The sequence below is a fragment of the Varanus komodoensis genome, unplaced genomic scaffold (assembly GCF_004798865.1).
Source record: "Varanus komodoensis strain SLA01 unplaced genomic scaffold, ASM479886v1 scaffold23, whole genome shotgun sequence".
Classification (NCBI taxonomy): Eukaryota; Metazoa; Chordata; class Lepidosauria; order Squamata; family Varanidae; genus Varanus; species Varanus komodoensis.
Window position 1 is genome coordinate 807,260 of NW_025335627.1, and position 24,175 is coordinate 831,434.

The 24,175-nt window shown below is 43.7% G+C and overlaps 2 protein-coding genes across 9 annotated transcripts; one reads left to right on the forward strand and one right to left on the reverse strand.

Annotated features, from left to right (window-relative positions):
* Window positions 1-703: 703 nt before the first annotated feature.
* On the reverse strand, window positions 704-24,113 carry NIF3L1 (NGG1 interacting factor 3 like 1). Of its 6 annotated transcripts, none has more exons than XM_044432068.1 (7): window positions 23,939-24,113; window positions 8,756-9,208; window positions 6,490-6,655; window positions 4,093-4,219; window positions 2,611-2,749; window positions 1,896-1,979; window positions 704-1,056 (listed from the first exon to the last, which is right to left on the reverse strand). In XM_044432068.1, exons 2-7 carry the CDS (start codon window positions 9,189-9,191, stop codon window positions 872-874), a joined length of 1,137 nt encoding a protein of 378 aa, XP_044288003.1. In that variant the 5' UTR covers window positions 9,192-9,208; window positions 23,939-24,113; the 3' UTR covers window positions 704-871. The 6 variants fall into 6 exon arrangements, with proteins under 6 accessions (XP_044288003.1, XP_044288002.1, XP_044287998.1 ...); XM_044432067.1 differs by lacking the exon at window positions 23,939-24,113 and adding an exon at window positions 13,183-13,254; XM_044432063.1 differs by lacking the exon at window positions 23,939-24,113 and adding an exon at window positions 12,973-13,253 and having other exon boundaries at window positions 8,756-9,199.
* Window positions 13,146-22,491, forward strand: PPIL3 (peptidylprolyl isomerase like 3). 3 transcript variants are annotated; one of them, XM_044432073.1, is made up of 6 exons: window positions 13,146-13,281; window positions 16,016-16,090; window positions 17,821-17,914; window positions 18,865-18,932; window positions 20,735-20,853; window positions 22,132-22,491. In XM_044432073.1, the coding sequence occupies exons 1-6, from the start codon at window positions 13,279-13,281 to the stop codon at window positions 22,253-22,255; spliced, it is 483 nt and encodes a 160-aa protein (XP_044288008.1). In that variant the 5' UTR covers window positions 13,146-13,278; the 3' UTR covers window positions 22,256-22,491. The 3 variants fall into 3 exon arrangements, with proteins under 3 accessions (XP_044288008.1, XP_044288006.1, XP_044288007.1); XM_044432071.1 differs by lacking the exon at window positions 13,146-13,281 and adding an exon at window positions 13,586-13,775; XM_044432072.1 differs by lacking the exon at window positions 13,146-13,281 and adding an exon at window positions 13,586-13,770.
* Window positions 24,114-24,175: the final 62 nt, after the last annotated feature.

Here is a 24,175-nt window from a genome sequence, read left to right on the forward strand (position 1 = left end):
AAAGAAGCCTAAGTTGTATATTTCAGCTGTTGCTAATCTTTCTTGCCCAGCATCAACTGCAAACATAGACTGAAAATACTTATTTGCACTTTAATAATGCAGAAGATATTTATTAGACTCCTGAACATTTTGCTAAAGATTGAAAATTGAGTTCTGGATAAGGTTGAGAAAGAGACTCTGTAATCCTAATCAAAGTTACCCTGGGATACTTCCACTGATTTCAGTTTGGCCTACTGGCTAAGTAAACATGCCTAGGATTGCACTGTTAAATACTCATGTACACCAGCTATTACCCCTTAAATGGTAAGTCAGGGTTAAGGTAATCTGTACCAAGTTTACATCAGGATCTGTTTGCCACTCCAGTGGAAGAAAAGAATTTCAAGTTGACGGCCTTATATAGACTTTAATGCCACCACAAAACCTGCTTCTTTCAGAGCTTTCTATTTGAACTGACTGGATTAATAATTGAGGTTTTTTTGCATTGGCCACCACAGTGCATGAGATGTTGGATGTGTTCTAGTAAACACTGGGTTAGAATCTCCCTCCTGGGTAGCCTTGGGTGAATCACTTTCATTCAGACTAAATTATCCCACAGAATTGTCACTCTAACATAGGAAAATGTCATGTATGCTGCTCAAAAATACAGATCTGAAGAATTCATGTCTTTGAGATGAAGGGAAATTAAAATAAACATTCAAACACATCATTTTTGTTGCTTTATAACGAAAGTCAAATTGCAAACAGTTTGTCAGTTACCAGCACTTTGGAAATGAGATTGCCAATATTCTGCCTGCTTTTCCTGTTTGCTATACGTTATGCTCCTGAAGAATATACATTGATGTTCTGGATTTCATAATGTGAACATATTTGCCTATACCACTTGCAGAGGATCTTGATCTCTCTCAGAAACTATGACACAGATTTTTTCTTCAAGGTGTGCAGTCAGTGTTTTTTGCAGCTCCAGGAGAAAACCCCTTTCAGTGTTGCTGTGCTCACACAAAATCACAGTTATCCCTCTTGAAACAGCATCCAGCACATCATGGTGAGACATCTCGCCTAGAATACATTCAAGGTGAGATCAATTATATGAGGGACTGGGCTACTTCACTTGTAATAGATTAAGATGGAGAAGAGTCAAAAGACTTCTTTGTTATTGATCATATGTAAGCTGATCTTGAAACCTTTTCGATCAAAGAGTGGCGTAAAATGCTTAAAATGCATAATATAATAATTCTAGCATGGAAGTATATCAAAGTTCTGGACTCAGCCTGGGAAATGGATTTCCAATGCCCAACAGTGAAGTCCTGTATTCAACCCACCCTAGACAGCCAGTACAGCATAGTGGCTAGAGTGCCGGACTAGGAGCTGAGGGACCCAGAATCTAGTCCCCAGTAGGCCATGAAGCTCCCTGGGTGAGTTTGAGCCAGTCACTGACTCTCGCTCCAACCAAATTCACAGGCTTTTTGTGAGGATAAAATAGAGAAGCAGACCACATAAGCAACCGAGTTCCTTGGAAGGAAGCAAGTGACACACACATTACATAAATACAGCCCCATTTCCCCCACAAAGAAACACATGGGCAGGCAGGATGACGGCATACTGGAGGGGTGCCTGCGCTTCCCTTCATGTCCCCGACGGGTCTGCTGGGTCTTTGCCATGCAAGCCCCTTGTCTATCCATTTTTGTCTCATTTCTCCCAGGCCTAAGCTATGTCAGGTTTGGGTGTTTCACTTGTAAGTTGTTTTGCAGAAGGGTTTTCTTAATGGATATTATATTCAGGCAAGTTTAGCCATCAGCTGGGACTATTCAGTGTTTCCTCCTAGATTCCAAGACAGCTAAACAGATTCTTCTTAAGAGGGAAGCTTTCGAACATTTTGTTTGAATGAAAGTTTTTACCTGTGAGATAGAGATCACTTTCTGTGCCTCGCAAAACACTAGCTCCTGAGCCAGCACACAGAGCAACCACCTTCACAGGAGACTCTACAAAACAGGCAACAGTATCGTTAAATGCTTTAAATTCTAGACAGAGCTAGGCAATACAGAAACTGAGCAAGTCAGAAGGGGCCTCCCAGGCCATTTAGTCTGACCCCCTGCTCCAGCTGGATGTTTTTCCTGTGGGGGGCTGCCTGTGGCAGTTGGCATTGTTCCAGAAGCTATATACAGGTGTGCATTTCCTCAGACCCCCTTCAGGTCCATCTGCCCTCCACACACTTAAACTCCTTCCTATGACTGAGATTCTCCCCACCTCCTGCCCTCTCCCCCACTTTTTGGTGTCCTATGGGAAGTGTAATTCTAGGGAGTCAGCAATGTGACAATAGTCCCTTGTGCACTCTCCTCCCCATCACAGTCATGCCGGTTGTTTAACAGAACTGGAAGATGATATGCAAGAAGAATAAATTCTGTATGCTGTTGTCCCTGACAAAAACATACTTTGTTCAGTCCCCATCATCTCCAGTTAAACTTGGAAGCAGGCCGGGAAAAGCCTCCCTATGCCTGAGACCTGCTGCTTGCCAGAGCAGAGATGCAGGGCTGAATAGAACCACCATTGGGGAGCAAGTACCACAAGTCTGTGGCTGTCATCTGTGACATGTCCTGAGAAAATATACTGTACCCAGTGATTTCCCTGCTCCAAGAGCTAGGCGAACATGAGACAGGCTCAAGTGGCATTTCACTCGCTCAATCAATTCGGATATCAAGACTGGCTCCTTCAGTGTGCATAAGCGCCCCACACCAGTATCTTCAAGTAGTGGCTAAGAAGAACCAGAGATTAAAGAGTTAGTTTTGAAGTGTTAAGACATGTGTATCTTCTGCAAGTCAACAAGAGTGGATAGTCAAATTAGTTTCAAAGACAGGCAGTGTAAGTTGTCCTAAAGTTTTGTATGATACAGTACTTGCTGTTTCTTAATGCTTTTTTGCCTCAAAAGCCACCTATTGTTTGTGCTAAGAACTATTCAGTTTGGCTGCCAGTCCTTTACACATTTACTTAGGAGCAAGCCCCACTGATTCAGTGCAACTTATTTCAGTGGGGCTGGCTCCTAAGTTAGCAGGTATAGGAATGGCCTGTAATATTTAACTCCCATATCTTAAGGCCAGTTGGTACAGTTTCAGGTTCTCCCACTTGATGTCTTAATTTGTCTCCAATTGTATGCATTCCTAACCTTGCAGAGATGCGAGATATGACCCAATGATTGGTTGCACGAGCCATAAGAAGTAGTGATGTTGTGTGAATCTACACCAATTTCCCCAGGATGGCTTGTTTGTGGGCCACAAGCCATCCCAACAACCCATACCTTGTCCTAGGGGTTGCTGTATGTACTCTGGATTCTTGTGTTGTCTGAACCCAGATGGCATCATGGGTATAGTGAATCAGCTAGTGAGCAAAGTTTCCTTGCCTCTTTTTAAAGGGGGCTCCCAGGAGAGTGCCTTGCCTGCCACCTCCAAAGAGTCCAAGCAGCACTTGGGGCAGCTGGCACCAACCTTCTTAATGCAAGCCAACTGGGACTCATAGTGGCTGTTTTCCCTTTAAGACTTTTTTTGGGAGGAGACTGCAACCCCTTGGCAGCAGGAACCCCTGACCCTAATATAGCTGAGGCTTAAAATCCCTGCAGTTGTGTGACTGTGGTAAGAATTTATTTTTGTGCACAAAGGACATAAAAATGAAAAAAATGCACAATTTTATGTGCAAACAAGTTCTTTAAAAATATGCAGGGCAGCCCCTTCGAGGTGTCACTGGAGGGATTGCTTAAAGCTGTTGGGAAAACCTGACAGCCAGCTTTCAAGATCTCCAAGTACCCCTAGTAGTGGGGAATAAAGGGCAAGCACCTTTCCTTTCTGAGATGTCCCATGAGACATCTGTGGGAGGGCAGAGGGGGAAGGAGGAAACCACAACCCATGATTGTCTGCTGGGTCGTCGTATGGGTTTTTTCCAAGCTGCTAACCTAGTGAAAGTCGCTACCAGGTACCTGCAGTTGGCTCCAGTGAGGAACTAGAATCTTTTAGCAAAGATGTTCCTACAACATTTCCACCTTTAGGGCAGTCTGCTTTCTAAGACACCCTGTGCTCCAGACATGCACCTGCTCAACTTGTGGTTTACCTTCTGTAAGGACAGGATTTCAGTCTTTTGGAAGAGAAGGCTGTTCTGGGAGAGCAAGGCCACCACTTGCATCAAGGCTCGCTGGGTGCAGTTCAAGCTGATTCGTGTCTGCTCTTCATCCTGAGTCCTTGGAAAAATAAGGAAGTTTTTACAAAAAATTAATGTAACTGTTCTGTCATGCTTTGGATACACAGTATTAAAAGGTTAGTTGAGTCCTCTCTTGAGCATGAAAGGGCAACTTGTGGCTCTCCAGATTTTTGGCCTGCAGTTCCCGTCAGCCCTGGCTAATGATGAGGGATGATGGGAGCCGTAGGGCAAAAGATTTGGAAGGCCACAAAGTGCCTACCCCTGCTCTCAAGGGCAGCTCCCAAAAGCTGCGGCTATTCTTTCACCACTGGCCTTTAACATACAAAGTGCTGCAAGGATGCATCTTTGTTCCCCCTGTGGCTTAATGTATTTTATTCGTGCAGGCCAATGGCATCTAGAAATATGGGCTAGCATATCCTATCCAGAGAACACCCAGCACATGCTCACTGTCTCTCATTTGCATCATCTGATCCTGAAGGTACAGTGGAAGATTTGAACTAATGGCAGTTTTAGATTGGATGGGTGGAAAAAGTGCTTGATGCTGACTGAGTTACTTTGGATCTGTTCTAGGAATAGGTCCACAACCTGCTTTGGCTGGGTTGCACTCCTCTTGAAGCATACTCTTGAAGCTTCAAGAGTATCTCTGAATTCAGCCCTGCTTATGTGGCAGTCATTCTGTATGAGAGCTGCAGTCATTCCTGGAAAAATTAGACCTGGCTCTAGTCATCAGTACTGTAGTTAACTACCAGAGTAGATTACTGTGATATATCTTACATGGAGTACTCACACGGAAGACAGACTGGATACTTCAGTCAGCTCAGAACACAGCTGCCAGGGCTTTGCCTGGAGGTAACAGAGTAGATCAAACACCAAAGTTTCTCTAGTAGTTTCTTAACTCCAAGTGCTGTTTTTTGACCCTGAAAGTCCTAGTAGTATCTCAGGAAGCACTTTCCCTCACAAGGCTATCTAAGAACTTGGCAGTATCTCTGGGTGTCCTTTTCTGAGTCCTCCCATGATCAGACATATGGCCCTTGGTTGTCATGGCCAGCATCTGCAACGGCTGGCCAAGAAAGAATCGTCTGGACCCATCACTGCCCCTTGCTTCTAGACAAGTGGTAACGATGCTTTATTTCAGTTTTGTACCCAATGCTACCTTTAAACTTGTAACCAGTTTTGTGATTTTGATTTTTGAATTTGATTTTGTGGCTGTTTGCCTTTACTTCTCATAGAAGTAACAAAGTTCTCATATCAACATATCTAATATTAAGAAAATAATACTGACTTTACGATATGACTAATAGAATGCAAATACGAAATACAAGATACTGTACTAAACCAAGCTGATCAGAAATGTCTCTGGAACAGACACTCCTACCTAATTAAGCTTTTAGGTTTTGGGTAAATTGGTAGAAAACATTATTAAAAGTGGAATCAGCACATAGAGGGATAAGCTCTTCTGATAACTGTGGCAAGGCACTGTTTGTCCAAGCAGGGACACAGCTGATAAAAAGCATTCCTGGGAACCAAGTCTCCCTGGGCAACAAGTGACAACTTGGGACCCAGGAATGCTCCAAGGCTGCAGACCTTTAGGGGGACTGCAACCCAATCCAGAATAGGTCGAAAATTCCTCAGTTGATCAGATGGACTCCCCACCAACAGTACCTCCATCTTATCTGGACTGAGCTTCAGCTTATTGGCCCACATTCAGTCCATTACCAAGAACACCAGTTCAGAACAGTCACTGCCTCACCTGGAGATGATGAAAATGAGAGGTAGAGCCGAGTGTCATCAGTGATGACACTTCAGCTCAAACCTACAGATGACCAGCAGTTTCATGTAGATGTTAAAAAGCATGGGGAACAAAATGAAGCCCTTGCAGCTATGAGCTACCTTTGTAATCGGAGGTGGCAGACCTGCATTCTCCAGTTTCTAAGAAGCTTGGGCAGACAGACATCTTGTACCCTTCCAAGTGGCAGCTAGTTTGCCAGCGTGCGAATGAAGTACTAGACCGGGTGGGCTACTGGTCTGATGCAACATGGCTTTTTCACAGCTTTGCCTGATATTCAAGCTTTATTGTTGCTACAGAAGATCTTCTCAAGTCAGGAATCAGAGACTATGTAATTATGAACTTTGGGTGGGGGCGGGGGGAGGCCTGCTCCTTACTTTCAATTACGCCATAGAGATTTTCTGGAAAAATACTGGCTGCCTACAAACATTCTATTAGTATGAACAAAGATGCCAACCCACTTTAAAAATATGAGTGCTTAATGTTCTGGCAACCAGAAGTTTGGTAACAACAGAAAGAAATACCTGATAGGGAGAGTTGTGATGAGTGACACCTCTGGCATTGCACGCACACTGGACAAAACTGTTTCTAGGTCTTCTGCAGAGCTGGCACTAAATTCAAGCCGGTAACACCCCTCTGTGGGATGCTTGCATGCAATAGCAGGTTGCAGAGGAACTAAGCTGCAGGCCCCTGGGAAAAACAAAGCAACACCTTGAATGATGCATGCAACACATTTGGCTAAGATCTAGGTTCCTAACAACCAACATGTATGTCCTAAATTAAAAAAAACACTGTACCATTATTTTTATAATATATACTGGCTGAATTTCTTTACAGTTGATTCATTCATCAGCATGATACATATCTGAAGTGCTTTTATAAGTATAAGCAAGCAGCAAGCAAGATTAAGCGTACAGTCCTATGCATGTTTAGGCAGACTTTTTTCTCAACATTCATAGGATTTTGCCTTAAATTAAACAACAATTAAATGATTGTTACTAAAGACAGCCAGTATAGTGCTTAGAGTATTAGATTGGGACTCAGGAGATCTGGGTTCTAGTCCCCACTCTGCCCTGAAGCTCATTGGGTGACTTTGGGTCAGGCATGGACTCTGGGTCAGGCATGGACTCTTAGGCTGGCCTCTTCCACTGCAATACTACTTCTATTGTATTAATAGAAGCAAAGAGGGATCATGTATCCCACCTCGGACTCCCTGGGGGAAAGCCAGGCTAGAAATGTAACAGAAATATAGGTATAGCTTCAGCTTCAGTCCTGTAAGTAAGTTCAGAAAGGTTGGTAGCCCACTTTTTTCAACTAACCTTTTGTGGCCTGGCAGAGGAGGGATAGAAAGTTCTAGCCTTTCTGTAAGCAGCCTGCTGCGTTTTCAGGGTCTAAAGAAGAGGGTTTCCCTACTCTAGCAGCCCTCTTTGTTTTTAGGCTGGGTGTGGAGGCCAGAAAGAGCATTCCATGCATTGTCCAGCCACCCACTCACTCACCTGTATGAAATTCCTTGTCATCAAGGGCTATCAGGCTAATGCTTAAATGCAAGGCTCAATCTGTATTGTTTAAAGACATTTATTAGCGGCACATTACATTTCATCTCATGTACGCCCTGCCTGTTTTTCCTCTTGCGGGGAACATAAGGCAGCTTACATCATTGTCCCCTTCCTGTCCATTTTATTGTCACAACAATGACCAACCCTGAGAGTCTGTTAGGCTGACAGTGACTGGCCCCAAATGAACCAGTGAGCTACATGGCTGTGTGGGTCTCCTGACTCCCACCCCGGCACACTCAACCACTACACTGCACTGGCTTTATGCCAGCAAAGATGTGCTTGTCTGGTCCTTACTAACCTCCACTACAGTGCATGTCTGATTGTTTTTATGCAAAGCGTTTTGGACACCAAGGAGCATCTGGATGTGTCACTGTCCCCTGTTCTCACAATGTGTACTGCAGAGGGTTCCAAAGACCTGCACCATGTGCTTTTGCTAAACAGATGTGGACCAGATTGCTGTTCAGCCTGTTTCCGGTTCTTAGTAAGCAGCCCTTCAGTGAATATAAATTCCTAGATGACAAGAAAACAGGAATTTTCACAGTCCTGGTTGATGTTATGATTCTTTAATGCAAGCTTTAAGGTAAATCCAGTAGCCCTTGTTCATGTGATTGAGTTGCCACATTTTATTATTTCAAATTTCTGAGGTCCTAATGCTTATGGCACCTCATCTACAGTCACTAATGAGTCTACAGAGCTAACAAATCAGGCCATGAGCTCCTGTTTTCCCACACTTGCCTTCCCGTAATGCACATGGTGGTGGCTGGCCTTTCTTCACTCCTGCCTACCTGGAAGCCCAGACAGTGGTTTTTAGACTCTGAAAACCCTGGCTCAGAAAAAAAATAGTTGGGGACATAACTGGGAGAAATTTCCACCCTTGAGGAAAAGAGGAAATTTGTGAACAGTGACAAAAGGGCAGAGGTGATTTCTGAGCCCACTCCCTTAAGCCGGGGTTTCCCATCTATCATCTGCTTTCCATGTTCTCTCACCTTTGCCCAAAAGACAGACAACTGGCTTCCCAAGCAAAGCCATCCGTCTGCAAGCCACTTCTTTCAGTTACCCCACCTTGGAGCTTCTGTATAGCACTTTTCAACAACAGCAACAACATTAAAATGTTAGGGGATGCCAGAAGCATAAGCTTTTAAAACACAAGTTCATGTGGTGGTCTTTACTCTGGCCTTGTGCCACTATATAATTCCCGAAATGTATTTAATTTCTAAAGACAAACGAGTCTTACCAAGTCCCTTGGCAAGCCAGTTATTAACTCCATGAGGTATGGCATCATAGGCTGTATGAGGAGAATAAATGCCAATTCTGTTTTCCAGGGCTCGGATCACCAGACGTTCTTTCCATGTATTCCATGTTACACGTTTGAGTGGTTGGAAAATGGGTGGGTGGTAAGAGAGAATGAGATCTGCTTTTTTCTGCACAGCTTCCTCCATCACTTGCTCCGTCAGATCGTTGGTCAGAAAGACGGTATTGACTGTATGGGGAGGACTTGGCTCAACCAGAAGCCCCACATTGTCCCAACTTTCAGCCAGTGAGAGCGAAGCAAAGTCATTTAAGGAAGAAACCAGAAGCTTCAGCTCCATGAAGGATCGCGAGGCCAAGTCAATCACAGGCTGAACACATAAGATGCGCCGTGCAATCAGCTTCAGGTGAGACCGTCGCATTCAGATTGCTAAAGAACCTCAAACAATTAAGAATACTGAAATAAAACATACGATGTCAAAAGACTACAAAAACTAAAGTGTGAAGTCGGCTGGTTGAAACTAACAAGAGAATCCACCATGAAATATAGTACTACAAGACACTTGTTGCCCTCATTCAAACATTCGCACTCCAAATAGCAACATCTAAAGCCTTTTTTTTTTTTTTTTGCAAAATCATTAGCTTCCCAAACATACTGTTTTAAAAACACTGGTAGATGATGTAAAAACAGTTCATATTATAAAATATATATGGTCAAGCCACTTTTCTAACCTTTCGAGGATTCCAAACAATCTCATTAATCACAAGAGATATAAATCTGAGATTTATTTTCTTTCACAAAGTAATATGTGAGAGCCTAGTTAATGCCCAAAGATAACCACACAATTTATATTCAAACAGATTCAATGTATTAGCCCCCAAACCTGGAAACTTCCCACCTGGATTTTGTGAAAGACACAACAATCAAGGCTCCATGCCAATGCATGTTCAGCTGTAAATTTCACTGAACTCAATGGGCTTTTGAATAAGCATGCATAAAGAACTGATCACTGATCAGTTTTATATGCCTCTGGTTGTGTTTAAACAATCCTGAATGTGTCAACTTAGGGGCTGAGGGCAGTATCCAATACTGCTACTGCACTAACATTACCAGGAACCACTGCTAGCACAAGAGAAGAGTCAAGCATTTGCTAGTGCAATCCAAAACCTGCTGCTTCTGGACCGGGACAAGGAGTGGAAGTTTCAGGTGGGTTCTTGGATCACACTTCTGCTGAGTGAGGGATCAATTCCTCCAGTGCAATATGTTTAGAGCTAGCAAACTGCCAACACTTGGTAAAACCTAGTTCAGTAGCTTCATAACCCTATGTTTGCCATATCCATTCTGCAATCACCTTCCTTCCCAATTTATCCTTATAGGCAGCAACATCAGGGTTATCAGGGAGGGACGGCATCACAAGATCACATCCCGCTGAGTGACACTGGGACCATGGGAACAAGGGGGGGGGGTATGGAGTGTGGAAGACATTTGCAGAAATCCATACAGTCGGTTTTTCAGTTCATTTGTTTAAGCTAGAAGGAAGAAGTTTGATAACAGCACTGAGTTGCATTGTTCAACAATCCAGTGCAATCTGTAGTCGCTTGGAGGACACCAACTCCTGGCACGCCTAATCATTGGCCATGCTGACTGAGAATGATGGGAGTTAAAGTTCAAAACATTTGGAAAGTGTCGGGTTAGGGAAGGCTGCCCTAGCTCCTCTGCCCTCCATTTTCAGTATCGAGATAATGGCACCAGCTTACAATATAAGTTTGTGCGTGCAGTTCCTAAGTTCCCAAATGCTGAGCACACAGATAAGCACATGCACACACACATGCACACACTCTCCATGATTGGGTTTGCGTGATACAACAAGTCACCATAGGTGACAAATCATGGTGGGCTGTCATGCCATGTGAACCGGAACTGTTTCCTGTTGACAACCCTAGTTTGTTCAAGAGATTGTTGGACCTATGATGGGTTGTCATGTTGTCTGAACCTAGACAACCAACCCCATCTTGGGTCCATGAAAATGGTCAGTAAGATGCTCAGCAGGAGCAACAAAACCCCTTTGCCATTTTTGCTAAGCTTGCCTGGGCCACCATCAGCACTGCTGTCTCATCGATGCCTAAATGGCATGGTGCAGTCCTTGTCACTGGCGTGGAATCCTCAGCTGTGCTTGTGACCCTGTTTGTTCGCCATGGCTTTCCCCCACGTCCCACCCCTTTTCCCCAAGTTAAAAGCCAGTGAGAACCCATGCCAATTGCTCATGCGGCACAATGGAGGAGCTGTCACTGCTTCACCACTTTTTTAAAAATCGGTGCCCCAAGTGTGCACAGATATTTTCATCTTTCTAATTGTCACAGTTAGGCTTGCAAAGTCACAGTTTTAATGCTCTGTGGTCTCTGGACTAATATCCTTAGTGAGCACCCGCTGCACTTTCAGACCTGACACCTGCCAGATTATTGCCTGGGCAAGGCAGATTATTTCACACCACTGTGAGTGCAAAAACTGATCTCTGAAAAAACAGGGGAAAAACCAAAACAACCCATGGAGACTGAAATAGGGCTTATGGCTGAAGTAGAGAGAGCAGAGAAGGTGGCCTTAACTGCCAAGCTCCCTGGGATGCCAACTGAAGGACCAGGAGGGGTGAGTAGTGAAAGGCGGGAAAATGCACAGGGAGCCCAACTGACTGTTAGGCACACTGTGCCTTGTTTCATGGACAACTCTTATTCACAGTGTGGGTTGTCATGACATACAAATCTACACTGTCGTATGTCCTATTCCTCTCATATGTTATCTTGGTAATGAACATGTGCGCACACATAGATTATGGGGGGAGACATCCCAAATAATTGGGAAATATGCTACTAATGCCGGATCCATGCTAACTAGCCTTATTACTCAACTGCATTTTGATTCTGTTGAATACACTGCTTTGTGCAGCATGGTCCTATGCATGTTTCCTCAGATGTAAACCCTACTAAATCCTTTTTTTTTTCTTCCAAGTGAGGGCGGGCAAGAACGAGACCTTCACATTTAAGTTTCTACAGATCTGTTAAACAGAGTACCCCCCCCCCCAGCCTGACCCAACCCCAGTGAGGCAGTGGCTATTCTGAATCAATGTCTGGATTCGGTAATTGACTGGATGAGGCCCAATAAACTGAGATTCAATCCAGACAAGAGAGGGTAGTCCGTTTGGACAATATTCAACCTCTCCTGGATGGGGTTGCACTCCCCCTAAAGGACCAGGTTTGCCATTTGCTAGAACTAGAACTAGCAACAGATCCAGAATGGTCACTTTAGTCTCAGGTGGCCTCAGTGGCACGGAGCACCTTTTATCACATTGGGCCCACTTGCCCACTACAATCCTGTCTGGACAGGCAGAGCATGGCCACAGTGATCCATGCTCTGGTAACCTCTTGCTTGGACTAGTGGAACATGCTCTATGAGGAGCTGCCTTTGAAAATGGCATTTTCCTACTGATTCAGAGCAGAGCAGAGCAGCATGGCTAACAAGGACTAGCTCACAATACTGTATCATGCCAGTCCTCTTTCAGCTGCATCAGCTGCCAGCTGAGGTCTGGGCCCAGTTGATGATGCTAACATTTAAAGCCCTGAATGATCTGTGGCCAGGTTATCTTAAAGAACACCCAGAGCCTGACCCTAAGAGGTTCTTCTCAGGGAAAAGCCCCCCAAAAAGTAAGGGGGGGTGATAACTAGGAGAAGAACCTTTTTCTAGGAGGAGATGCACCTGGGGCCATCCTTATTTTCTTTTCAGCACCAAGTAATCTTTTCATTTTCCAGATATTTTAATAGAAAAGATCTGTTTTAATTCTGTTTTTATTGTATCTGCAGCTATGCTGTGCATTAATTTTACCTTAACTGCTGCAGGTCGTTGACCACTGTTATTTGGTTTTATTGTTTTACTCATTTAAATATGATTGTTGCTGTATGTTTTCACATTTGTAACCGCCCAGAGAGCCCTATGAGCTATGGGGCAATATAAAAACGTAATAAAATAAAATAGCATTTGCACCTTTTTCTCTCTAGTTCATCAAACATTTTTTGTTGCCTTCCTCTCGCTCCCACCTGGAGAAGTAGGGATTCTGCCTCCTCCTGAGAATCCTAAACAGTGCAAGCCGATACGTATCTACACTGAAATAAATCCCATGGTTCGAATGGGGATTACTTCCACGCAATGCTCACCTGCGGCCGCCTCCTGCCCCGCTTTCCCCGGCGCAGAGCGGGCGCGCTCTCCCAGCCGCAAGGCTGAGCACGCCGGGACCGGAGCAGGCGCCGCCACCAGGCCGGCGGGAAGCCAGTCGGAGGCTGAGCGCGCAGATTTGCGGCCCAGACGTCCTCCCCGGGAAAGCCTCGCCTTGTCGTCTGCAACTATAAACGCAGAAGGGAACTCACGGGAGAACGCACAAGGGAAACAGCAGCCGAGGCTATTGTCGCCTTCCACTATCCGCCAGACGTTTTGAACTGCAACTCCCATCAGCCCCATCCAACATGGTCAGTGGTCAAGAATGCTGGGAGTTGTAGTCCAAAAGGGCCGGTGGCCATGCGCGGGATCATGGAGTACTGCAGAAGCGGCGTGGGCTGTACCATGTTTAAAAGTGGGGGGTGATATTTTCTAATATTCCCCATATTATGCAGCACAAAACAGTTTCTCGATTTAAACCAACAGCGACAGCTTAGCCTTCTCCCCCAATTAAGAACTTTCTCTGCGCCTGTGTTACTGGAGCAGAATGTATCCTTCCATTACTCTGTTTTTAAGGTACAGTCCTATACATTTTTAAACTGAAAAAAGTCTTGCAGCGGGCTACGTTGTGTGTTCCCGGGCTTTTATTGTCAAGCATGCATAGGATCGCTCCCTTAGGCTGTCAAGATTCACCTTCCTCAGTTCGCTGATGTGCTGCTGCATCTCTGCTGCTTTTTGCAGTGGTGTTTTGCAGGAAGTGTTTGGACGGGCGTGCTGCGTTTTCCTCGCTACCAGAGATGGTGAGGCATGTTGTTTTAATCTCTTCTTGTCTAGCTGTTTGCAAGACATTTCTGAGAAATGACCACCCATAAATGCTCTCCCTATTTAATATAAGGCCATTGCTTTCTTCTGCATTATCTCAGTAACAAAGCAATCCTATGGCCCCCGGTCATTGTCTAAGGGGCCATAGGGTGCTGAAGATCCCCGTCCTCTGAGGCCCGAGACAGCATTCTGACTTCGGAAGAGAGTCAAGGATCCCTGCTCCCCCGTCCCGCCCCTGCCCTGCTTTTGCAGCCACTGCGGAAAGAACCGAACTGGCTGCCCTTTGAGACTAGAAAATCACCCTTGGAGCCGCGTAGAGGGAGAAAGAGGCCTTTCCAGTAAGCAAAGTGGAGGAGACTGGAGAGGCAGGATACGTGGACAAAGAGCCTAGCTAGTGAAAACTGCACGCTGGGAGGACGGGGAGATGCAGGTAGCTTCCACCCTCCTCTTGTCTTACACTGGATAATCGGAACCTCTGAGTTCAGGGCTTTCAGTCCTTAAAGACACAATTGATAGGAGTAAAAGGAGTAAATAACTCTTACAACAGCTCTGGAAGGTACACTGTGTGCAGAACCTATATTGAAAATGGAGCAGAGAGGAAAGCACACGTTTTAGTGTTTTTGGCAGACTTCGTTCATGTGGTTGCAACGGGTAAATGAACTGGGAGATTACTTAGTAATCTCAATCTTAGATGATATTTGGTCTGTGAACTCCAAGCTCCCTGACTGTGGTTCTGGCCAAGTTCTTCTGTGCAACACAAGAAGCTCTCTGCCTTCTTGGCATTGCATGTAGCACTGTATACCTCGCGAAGAGAGTCTGCTCTTTTGCCTAAGTGTCACTGATGCTCTCTTCCCATTGCTCTTTTTTTTTCTTTTCATCACGTGAACGTTTGGGCTTGCTCTTAACCTGTAATGGTTTTACCTTTAAAAAGTTAATTAAATGCATTTAATTTAGTGGGTCTTAACTGCCAGTGAACCACACATAAGAACAGGTGGCAGAAGTCCAGGATGAAATGCCTTTTAGAGAATTTTTTTCCACTTGACTGGAAATTTTATTTTCTATCATCATCATCATCATCATCATCATCATCATCATCATCATCTTAATAGCCAAAGCTGTTGCCAAACATTCCTTGGATCTTTGAACAGAAAACAATTGAATAGTCATACACAACTCCTTTGCTTTGTAATTCCTGCAAGAAGGAACATGTTTCCATTATTAGAAAACCTGCATACTTATATAAACTGAGACTTCCTTACATTCCAATACTAGGTTGAATTCAGCATGCTGGCTGTAGCAGGCTGGGAGTTGCAGCCCTTTTTTCTGCAATAATAAGATTGTGCCTTTCGTTATGTTTAGTATAGACCAGGAATTTGGGATCTCTTTCAGCCTAAGGTCCAAATTCAATTTTGGAGAAGTTTTTGTAGGGCAGGACATTCTAGTAGTGGATGGAGTCAAAATATAAATGCTAACATATTTTAGCTAAAACCTCTTTTTTCCAATAATGAAGCCTTAGAAGAGTTGTTTCAATATTTTGTAATTGCAGGGAAACATAAGGTGGGAAAGCAACAGATGAGGGATAGTTAGGAAGAAAGGGGGGTGGGTTCTCTGGGGACTGTCAGTGGGCAGGATTTGGCCCACAGGCCTGAGATCTTGCATGCAACTTAAAGGGTGTTAAATTAAGAATGATTAACTTGTCTCATTTCAATGGGTTGTATCCAGATTTAGTCAACCTGCTGGCAAAATAGTCTTCCCTGGTCCCTTCATCTGCTTAGTAGCCCCTGAAAATGCTGCACAGGGGACTTAGTGTCTGCTGTTACGGAAGAAGGGATTCCCAAAGACTGGGAAGAGGCACCTTCTGTGAGTGGAGCCCTTTGTCCATGTGAGACAAGTTCTGGACCAAACCCCTTGACTCTAAATAAGATTAAGTCTGGATCCAAAATATTGTGTGCATTCCAAGATTCTGAGCTCAACATTTGAAGAAGGAGAAGCAGCAGAAGGAGAAGTTAATTAAACACAGGAATAAATTTGCAAAAGGACTGCAAAATACATAGCATTTGGACATTTCTCTCTCTGCATTTTAATATTGAGCACTTCTTTCTGCTGATCCAGTTCCACTTGATATGATCAGTTCTAAACTGGTTTATGTCTATTTGGTTACATTTGGCTTTATTTTTAGAAGACTGTGAATAAAACAGTTGAATTCTCTCCCCTGCACCCCAGGCTGTGACACTGCACTCTGACGTGGGAGATATTAAAATAGAGCTCTTCTGTGAAAGAACACCCAAGGCTTGTGAAGTAAGTACCAAAACTTACAGATGAAATTGTGGATGTTGTGAGTATACCTGACCTCTTCTCAGATTGTATAAACCAAATTCTCAGAAGGGTGCAATAGCAGAAGATGTGAACCTGATACTTTTCAGATGTCTTGAAATTCAGCCCCAAACAGCATAATTAATGGTTACATATGCTGGGAGTTCTAGTCCACAACATCTGGGGGACACCAGATTGCCGAAAGCTGCATTAAATGAAGCATTTTCTTGCCCTGTTAGGCATACTATAATTGAGAAAGCTTTATACCTGCTAAACTAGTTTAATTTGAGGCATTCTCTGTTTTTACCTAGGTAAATAATCTGCCTCTGGCTGGTTCTGGCTTCTTGTGGCTCTGCAGTGAATGAATCTATTCATTTTAATTTGCCACCTTTACTTGCAAAATACTGACACTTCCCATCAATAAGGTATCATTGGCAGCAGACAAAACAGCCCCAGTTTCACTACATTACAAAAGTAATGCAAGATGACTTGGACCATCTAACATATAGAAATGTAAGACAGAAGGAAGTAAGATCAAAATAAGTTGCAGGGGGTGGGAGAATGAAGAATAAAACATTGGTGCATTTAACAGGAACTATGCAAGTTCTGGCTGTAAAATCTTCTTGTGTCTTAACTTTATTTATATGTCATATTTCCATGATGAAACCATGTCCCAAGAAGCTCACAACAGCATCAGAACATTGGTCAGACAATGGTACATCAACATTTCATAACACTTGTTAATAATGCATTTCAAAATATCCCATCAAAATTTAAATAAACATAAAAGTCAGCTTTCCGATACACTAGTCAAAGAGCTCACAAGTGAGATACTTTATGCACAGACATACTATTTTATGGGCTTCATAACAGTTAACAGCTGGGCTGTTAACATATCTATCCCAGTTCTGCTTCTCAGGTTTCTCTGTTTCACTGTATAGTGGACAATTCATTGTTTTTATTTATCACTATTATTTAAATAGTATTAACATTCTTTCCTTCCTCCCCCCCACCCCCCAGTCCCCTTTCCTTTGTGTTGTATCTTATAGATGGTAAGTCCGTAGTCAGGGACTGTCTCATTTCACAAATTTTATTATAGTACCTTTAAACTATAATAAAAAAACAACTTGGAATATATAAAAATTCACTCTGCTAAATACAATATATTCTTCTATCAAAACTACTCAGAGCCTAATATCTTTCGTATCATATTCTGCCCCATCTGATTTCCAAATTAATTTTATTTACCCAGCTCACTTTCAAATGCATTGTGTCTTCCAGGTTACAAAGGTTCTAAATCAAGTGAAGGTTACATTATTAACAGGTAGAAGATATTAAGAGCTGGTTAACAACACCTTCCATCTTGTCTAGATCTGGAACTCTGGTTAGTTTAAATAACCCAGTTTCAGAAACTTATAATCTGAGGTTGTCTTGTTTAATAATATTCATAGTTAATATTAACTACAGTTTCAGTCCAGCCAAAACAAGAAAGCACAGTTAAGCAGATGCTTTCATACACCACCTCTCTGCCATTCAAGAAGGAGAGGAACACTTGATCCTGGGAGGAAGCTGAATTTGTTCATATCTCACCAGATCATAATTTAGAATGGCATCGCTACATAGCCACTATGTCTACACAAGGGCTTAGAATGTGCCCCTCTCTAACCTGTCGCTGCTGGTTTAATTTTTAATTCACATTCCTGTTCTTTCTCTAGAATTTTTTGGCTCTGTGTGCCAGTAACTACTACAATGGCTGTATTTTTCACCGGAATATCAAAGGCTTTATGGTGCAGACAGGAGATCCAACAGGTAATTCCTTCTGTTAAAGCTAGGACTCTGAAACCAGGGGGTGCAGCCTGCTCTCCATCCCTGCAAATATATACCCTATAACATGGCACTATCAATTTTACACTTGTGCTGCTCAAGGGTCCGTGGTTCTAATTGTTTTGCTTTTAGGGCATTGGCTCAACTTGAAATGGAGACGTGTCTAGGCATGCTTTCTTCATATAGCACAAACACCAGTTGGCTGGCTGGCTGAAGATTTTGGGAATTACTTAAGACCTAGTAGCTGATCAACAAAACATTTGTGTGTGAATTGAGATGGCCACTTGTTGGACCCCAGGACCTACTGGATGCTTCTGTGCCATTAGTCTGACGTACAGAAGTCTGCAGATTTTGGCTTGGCTTTATAGCTGCCTATATTCATGGTTGCTGTTAAGGAGTTACTATCGTCCGTTCTGTACATGAAACAGTTGCCACCAGAGTCACGGCCAACAGCCGGCTAGCAAGCCAAGCCAAAATCTGGGGACTTTTGTGTGTCGGTTTGTGATGGCACAGAAGCATCTAGTAGGCCCCAACATGCTAGAGATCGCCGCAAACTGCCTTCTCACACTTTTCAGCCAGCAACCTGGTCTCAGTAGTCCCATGATCTTCAAAAGTCCTCCACAATGCTCAGAGAGTGTGAGTAATAAGTGTGAGGTTTCTCTGATTTGCACTCAGGTTTGGAGACACAGGAAACAGACAGACCCCCTTAGGCTGCTCTGAAGAATTTTTTCACTGTGCTCTTACCTTTTTCCAATGCATTGCACCAGTGAGGGAATCTCTCCACTTTTCGGAGTCCTCCTCTATGTTCTGAGGTGGGGAAGGTGAACTATTGTGCTGGATACAGGGAAGGGTGGTCACCACTGGTGATAGATGGCCTGCATTTGGGGCACTGTTAATCTATTGCCCTACTTCTCTCCCTGCCCCAATTCTTTCAGGCTCAGGGAAAGGAGGAAACAGCATTTGGGGCAGAAAGTTTGAGGATGAATTCAGTGAATACTTAAAGGTATGTTTTCTTATCTGTTACACTTGTTCATTTTGTCGCTCAGCTCCCTGAAGGGGAAACCTCCTCCATTTTAAGGCAACGGTGTAATTATTGCAGGTCCGGTTGCTCACCTCTTCACTGGTGAAAGTATTATTGTCCCCCAATGTGGTTTATTGAAGCTCTTCTCAATCCGGCACCCTCCAGATGTTTTGTGCTACAGCCACTCTGCTGGCTGGGGGGTTGTGGGTGTTACAGTCCAACACATGTGGAAGGTACAAGATCCAGGTAGGCTAGTGCATGGGCAACAGGACAGTTTGGTAACGTAAGTCCGGATGGATGTATTAATGCTTTCAGGGTGTCATTAGTCCATAAGCCCTGAACATCCTGGGACTGCGTTACCCGAGGGACCATGTCCCTGCTCTGACTTCTCCATCATTAGAGAAATGCTTCTGAGGGTGCCACATACCCTGGATGTTTGCCTCAGGAGCACTTGTAGCAGGCCATTTAGTGTTGCGCTGCCCACATTCTGGAGCCTGCTGGCACTGACGTTGCACCGGCCCTCACAGTCCTGCGGTTCAGCCATCATCTTAATGCTTGCCTCTTTATGGAGGCTTTCCCTGAAGTGTGCCCCAGCCAGCCGTGGTTTGTAGCCCACAGCAGAGCACTTGGGTTTCTCCACTGATTAATAGCATAGTGCTGTTTTTAGTGTTAGTTTATTGTTGTTTTTTATGCCATTGTATTTTGTTCCCCACTTTGATACTTGGTGAAAAAGGGTGATATATATGCCTAAATACCCAGCGGAGGTATTCTGTCAACAGAACCCATGCTGTCAGCTACAAGAGGTGACTGTAAAGAAAAAGAGAAACTTTGTACAAGGAACTGAAGGAGTTCAGCCTCTTCTTATTATTCTGTGCCATGAGCATTTGCCCCTGTTTCCCCGGGGGGGGGGGAGTTCCAGAGATGGGGAGCAGCAACAGAAAAGGCCCTTCACCTAGTTGCCTTCTCATCTCCCTGAGGGGTCAAGCTGACAGAGCAGCAGCTGGAGCAAGGAGGGAGAGAGAGAGGGTGCCCGGGACCAATATGGCACTTCCTGGGGAGGGAGGCCAAAACGAGGAAAAGTGGAGGCTGGAACTGCTGCAAAGTGAGACAAGTGGGCGCGTGGCAGGGATCCCCCTCCCCACCCGCCAAGGCTTGGCAGCACCGTGGGGGCGCCTCGAGGAAGATCCCAACGGAAGCATGGAAGGGATCAGTGATAGCCTCTCCTCACCTTTAATTTAGGTCTCTCTGTCTGCCATTCCGCTCCTCCGGTAAACTTTCAAGCGCCACCAAAGCTCCTGTGGCTTTCCCAGTGGCTGGTTTGGGGGTGAGCAGAGAGGGAAGGAGGGAGTGCTCGCGCCTGGATGCAAGCAAGCCCAGCGTCCCCAGACTTGGGGGCACTGAATGTGAACATGGCTCCTCTCTGTATTGTGTTTTTAAGACAAAAGACCCTAATGTATGAGTTGTTTTTTTCTAAACTAAAACCTCAGTATTCAGGTTTTATTGCAGTGTTAGCACTTTGTGATAAATAAGTAGGTTCTGGGTTGTAGTTTGGGCACTTGGTCTCTAAAAGGTTCACCATCACTGGTGTAGACCAACAAGCTGCCATTATCAGACAAAGTTAGCAAACAGATCCATGGACAGAGCACAGCCATCAAACGTGACTGCTTTAAATTGCCTTAGACCATCTGGTGAATGACAGGATTAGACTGTATTAGACTGCATTATGAAGGCCGTGTTGCTTTTTCTGTTGTGAATGCTTGTTTCTATCCATGTATCTCTTTTAGCACAGTGTCCGTGGAGTTGTTTCTATGGCAAATAATGGTCCGAATACAAATGGATCGCAATTCTTCATCACCTATGGCAAACAGCCACATCTAGACATGAAATACACTGTCTTTGGGAAGTAAGTAATACATGGATGAACCTGCTAATGTGAATAATAGGAAAACTATGAATAGTAGCCTTCCCAAATTTGGTGTCCTCAGTATGTTTTGAACCACATCCTTAACTGTTCTTTGTGCTGGCCAGGACAGATAGGAGCTGTAGTTCAAAACTGGAGAGAGTACACTGAGTTGGAAGGTAATGTAGTTTCAATCCTACTTGGTGAAGAACATCTGCAGTGAGTAATGTTTTCTTTAGGGCAAGTAGAGAAACACTATGGCAGGTGGATCTTTTCAGCTGCACTCATGCAGGCCTGCTGCTTTTCTCCGAGCTCAGAAGCCTTGCATGGACCAAAAGATCTTAAGATTCCCTCCCTCCCTTAACAGAGCAGTTGAAATTTAAAACAGCCTTTTAAGCTATTTATTTATTTATTTATTCGATTTATATCTCGCTTTTATATTATAATGAACTCAAAGCAGCTTATATCATTCTCCCCCTTTCCCAATCTTATCCCCACAGCAACATCCCTGTGAGGTAGGCTGGTCTGAGAGTCTGTGACTGGCCCAAAGTTACCAGTTAGCTCCATGGCCAAGAGGGGACTAGAACCCAGATCGCCTGAGCCTGGGTCTTAACCACTACACCACACTTGGCTCTCACTGTATGGAGAAACACTACAGCATTTCTTTCCCCTCTAAGAATTTTTTACGCACTCTGCCTTTCTATTCTCTCCCATCCCATTATACCCAGCTATAGCATTTAATGTGAAAGTCCAATATAAAGATACCACATGGTGAAGTCAGCAAAAACATAAGTGTTAGCACCTGTAAAGAGAAAACCATCTAGATTGTGATACAAAGCCCTTTAATTTTCATATAATGCACAATCATCCTTGTGATAATGGAACTTGCAAAAACTATTATTCTTATGTACCTTCTGATTCCCCCCACACTGAGCCTTCCATGTAAGAGCTTCAGTGTCACTTGCAAATTACGTATTTTTACTCTAAGCTGCTCTTTGCTCCTTCCATGCCCACGGTCAGGAGCTTATTTGTATTGAAAGGGGAAACAGCAGTGAAAACTCTCTATGAAATATGTTACACAGTGTCTCATTTCATTTTGTGCTGGATGAAAGCTGTAAACTAATGCTCTCTTCATAGCAGAAGAAATGACTGCATAGGGAATCTGATGCATAATACGGGATTTTTTACATTTTGTTCTCCTAAGAAGCTGAACATTTACAATTTTTAACTTGTGCCTTTCTGTACAAAGAGTTTCATAACTATTTTATTTTTCTTTTGTAGAGTAATTGATGGCTTGGATACACTGGATGAACTGGAGAAACTGCCAGTGAATGAAAAAACATTCCGGCCCCTTAATGAAGTTCATATTAAAGATATTACAATTCATGCTAATCCTTTTGCATAATAATTGTCATGTGCCTCAATAGATTTTCTAACATAATGATTCAAATGAACACTTGTGAGCCTTTGGACAAATAGAAATTAAGGACTTTCCATGGTTTCCTAAATTGCCACATTACACAGGGGAGAAAACCCAAAGTCTAATGTGTGAAAGTGTACATATTTAATAAAACTCAGTGTGGGGAGAGCATATTGTAAAATATATTTTACATATTTTTAATAAACCATGCTTTCTCGGTTCTCTTGTTCACTCGATATACTAGCTGCTCTTCTGATAGATACTGACGAGGTTCTCATGACATAATAGCCTGTTATGGATTGCTACCCATGACTGTTCGTCTTGTCATGTCAACCTAGATCAATCCCCTCAGGGTGGATAGTTTGAAGGCAACAACCCATGTTGACAACCCATGTTTTATTCTTGGAACTGTATTATCATTTATTTAGTTCCTATACTGCCCCACAACCAAAGCTCTCTTGTATCATGATGGGCTCTTGTATTTGGTTGTCCCAGTTGAAACCCACCAATTGACCTGGCAAAAACTCTTTTTAGATTCCAGAGTTTTGATGGCTGAGGCAGTACTTAAGCTCACAGAAATCATGTTTTCTGCTTTTCCAGGAAGGCTTGTCTTTCCACATACCATCAGCTGTATCTTTAATAAAGCTTTTAACCAATTTACCTGGAACAGAAATTAAACTGACTGGCCCATAATCTTAGATTCCTTCTGCAGTTTTTTAAAAAATTGGTGCCATGGTGGGCATTCTCCAGTATAGATACTCCTCTCAGGGATATGTTACATGTTTTTAAGATCAGCAGTTTCAAATTTGAGTATGACTGATAGCTTTTGAACACAGTGATTTATCTATTTGTTGATAAAGTTATGAACTTCTTTTGTCACCACTATTTGCCTCAGTTCCTCAAACTTGCTTGCTGAAAGCAACAGCTGAGGTCAGGTATCTGCCTTACTAACTTTTGCAGTGAAGATGACTGCAGCAGTCTGGTTTCCCCATGCCTTGAAAATGCTGTCATCCAGTTGTTCAGTGCAGAATATACAAGCACAAAGAAATAGCTTTCTACCATCTGAAGAGTCGTTTTACATTGGGGGCTCCATACACTCTGCAACTTGTAGGACTGAGGTCAGCCTTCCCTAGCTTGCTGTCTTGGGACTACAACTCCGGCACAGTTGGAGATCACCAGACAGAAAGGCTGTGAACACTGCACAATTTGACCTCAATATCCTTTTTCTACTGAATTCCAACTTTGCTACTAGAGAGACTGATGCTCTCGCTTTGTTTCTGCTCTGTGCTCACTTAAGGATCTCTATGTTTGGGCCAGTGCAAGAGGGTTCTGAGTTGCAACCGGAATTTGGGAAATGCAGGTCAACCACTTATTCGTCCCGGTAAGTGCAACAGCACTGACTCATTTGGTCTGCAATCACTATTTTGAAACCAACATTACAGACCTCATAGTTGCAAAATGCAGCCTAATTTTTGAACTTTGCTCTTTCCCCATCCTTCGCCTCTTGTAATAAGTTGGCTGGGGAAGGGTTCTTGAAAACTGCACAATCTTTCCATTTTGGCCGGTCTATTTAGCAAAGACGCAATCCCATACAAGGTTAGACTAAAACAGGCACAATTACATTTGCATAAGATTGAGCCCGAACTGGATTTTTCCTACCAAACCTACTCCGCCTCTTTGCTTCTTTTTCAATCCAAAATTCGGATTCTCACACGCCAAACACATATCCGGCTGCAGGATGAGGTCACTTCACTATCCTGGTTCTACCCTCACGCCTCTCCCAGCCGGAATACAGGTACGAGCTGGTTTCTACCAGGCAAACCAGAAAACTGCTGCACACGTGACCCTTCCAAGAACACGCAATGCGCAAGCCTCGTTCGCGCAGTCCTACGCCTGGGAGTTCTT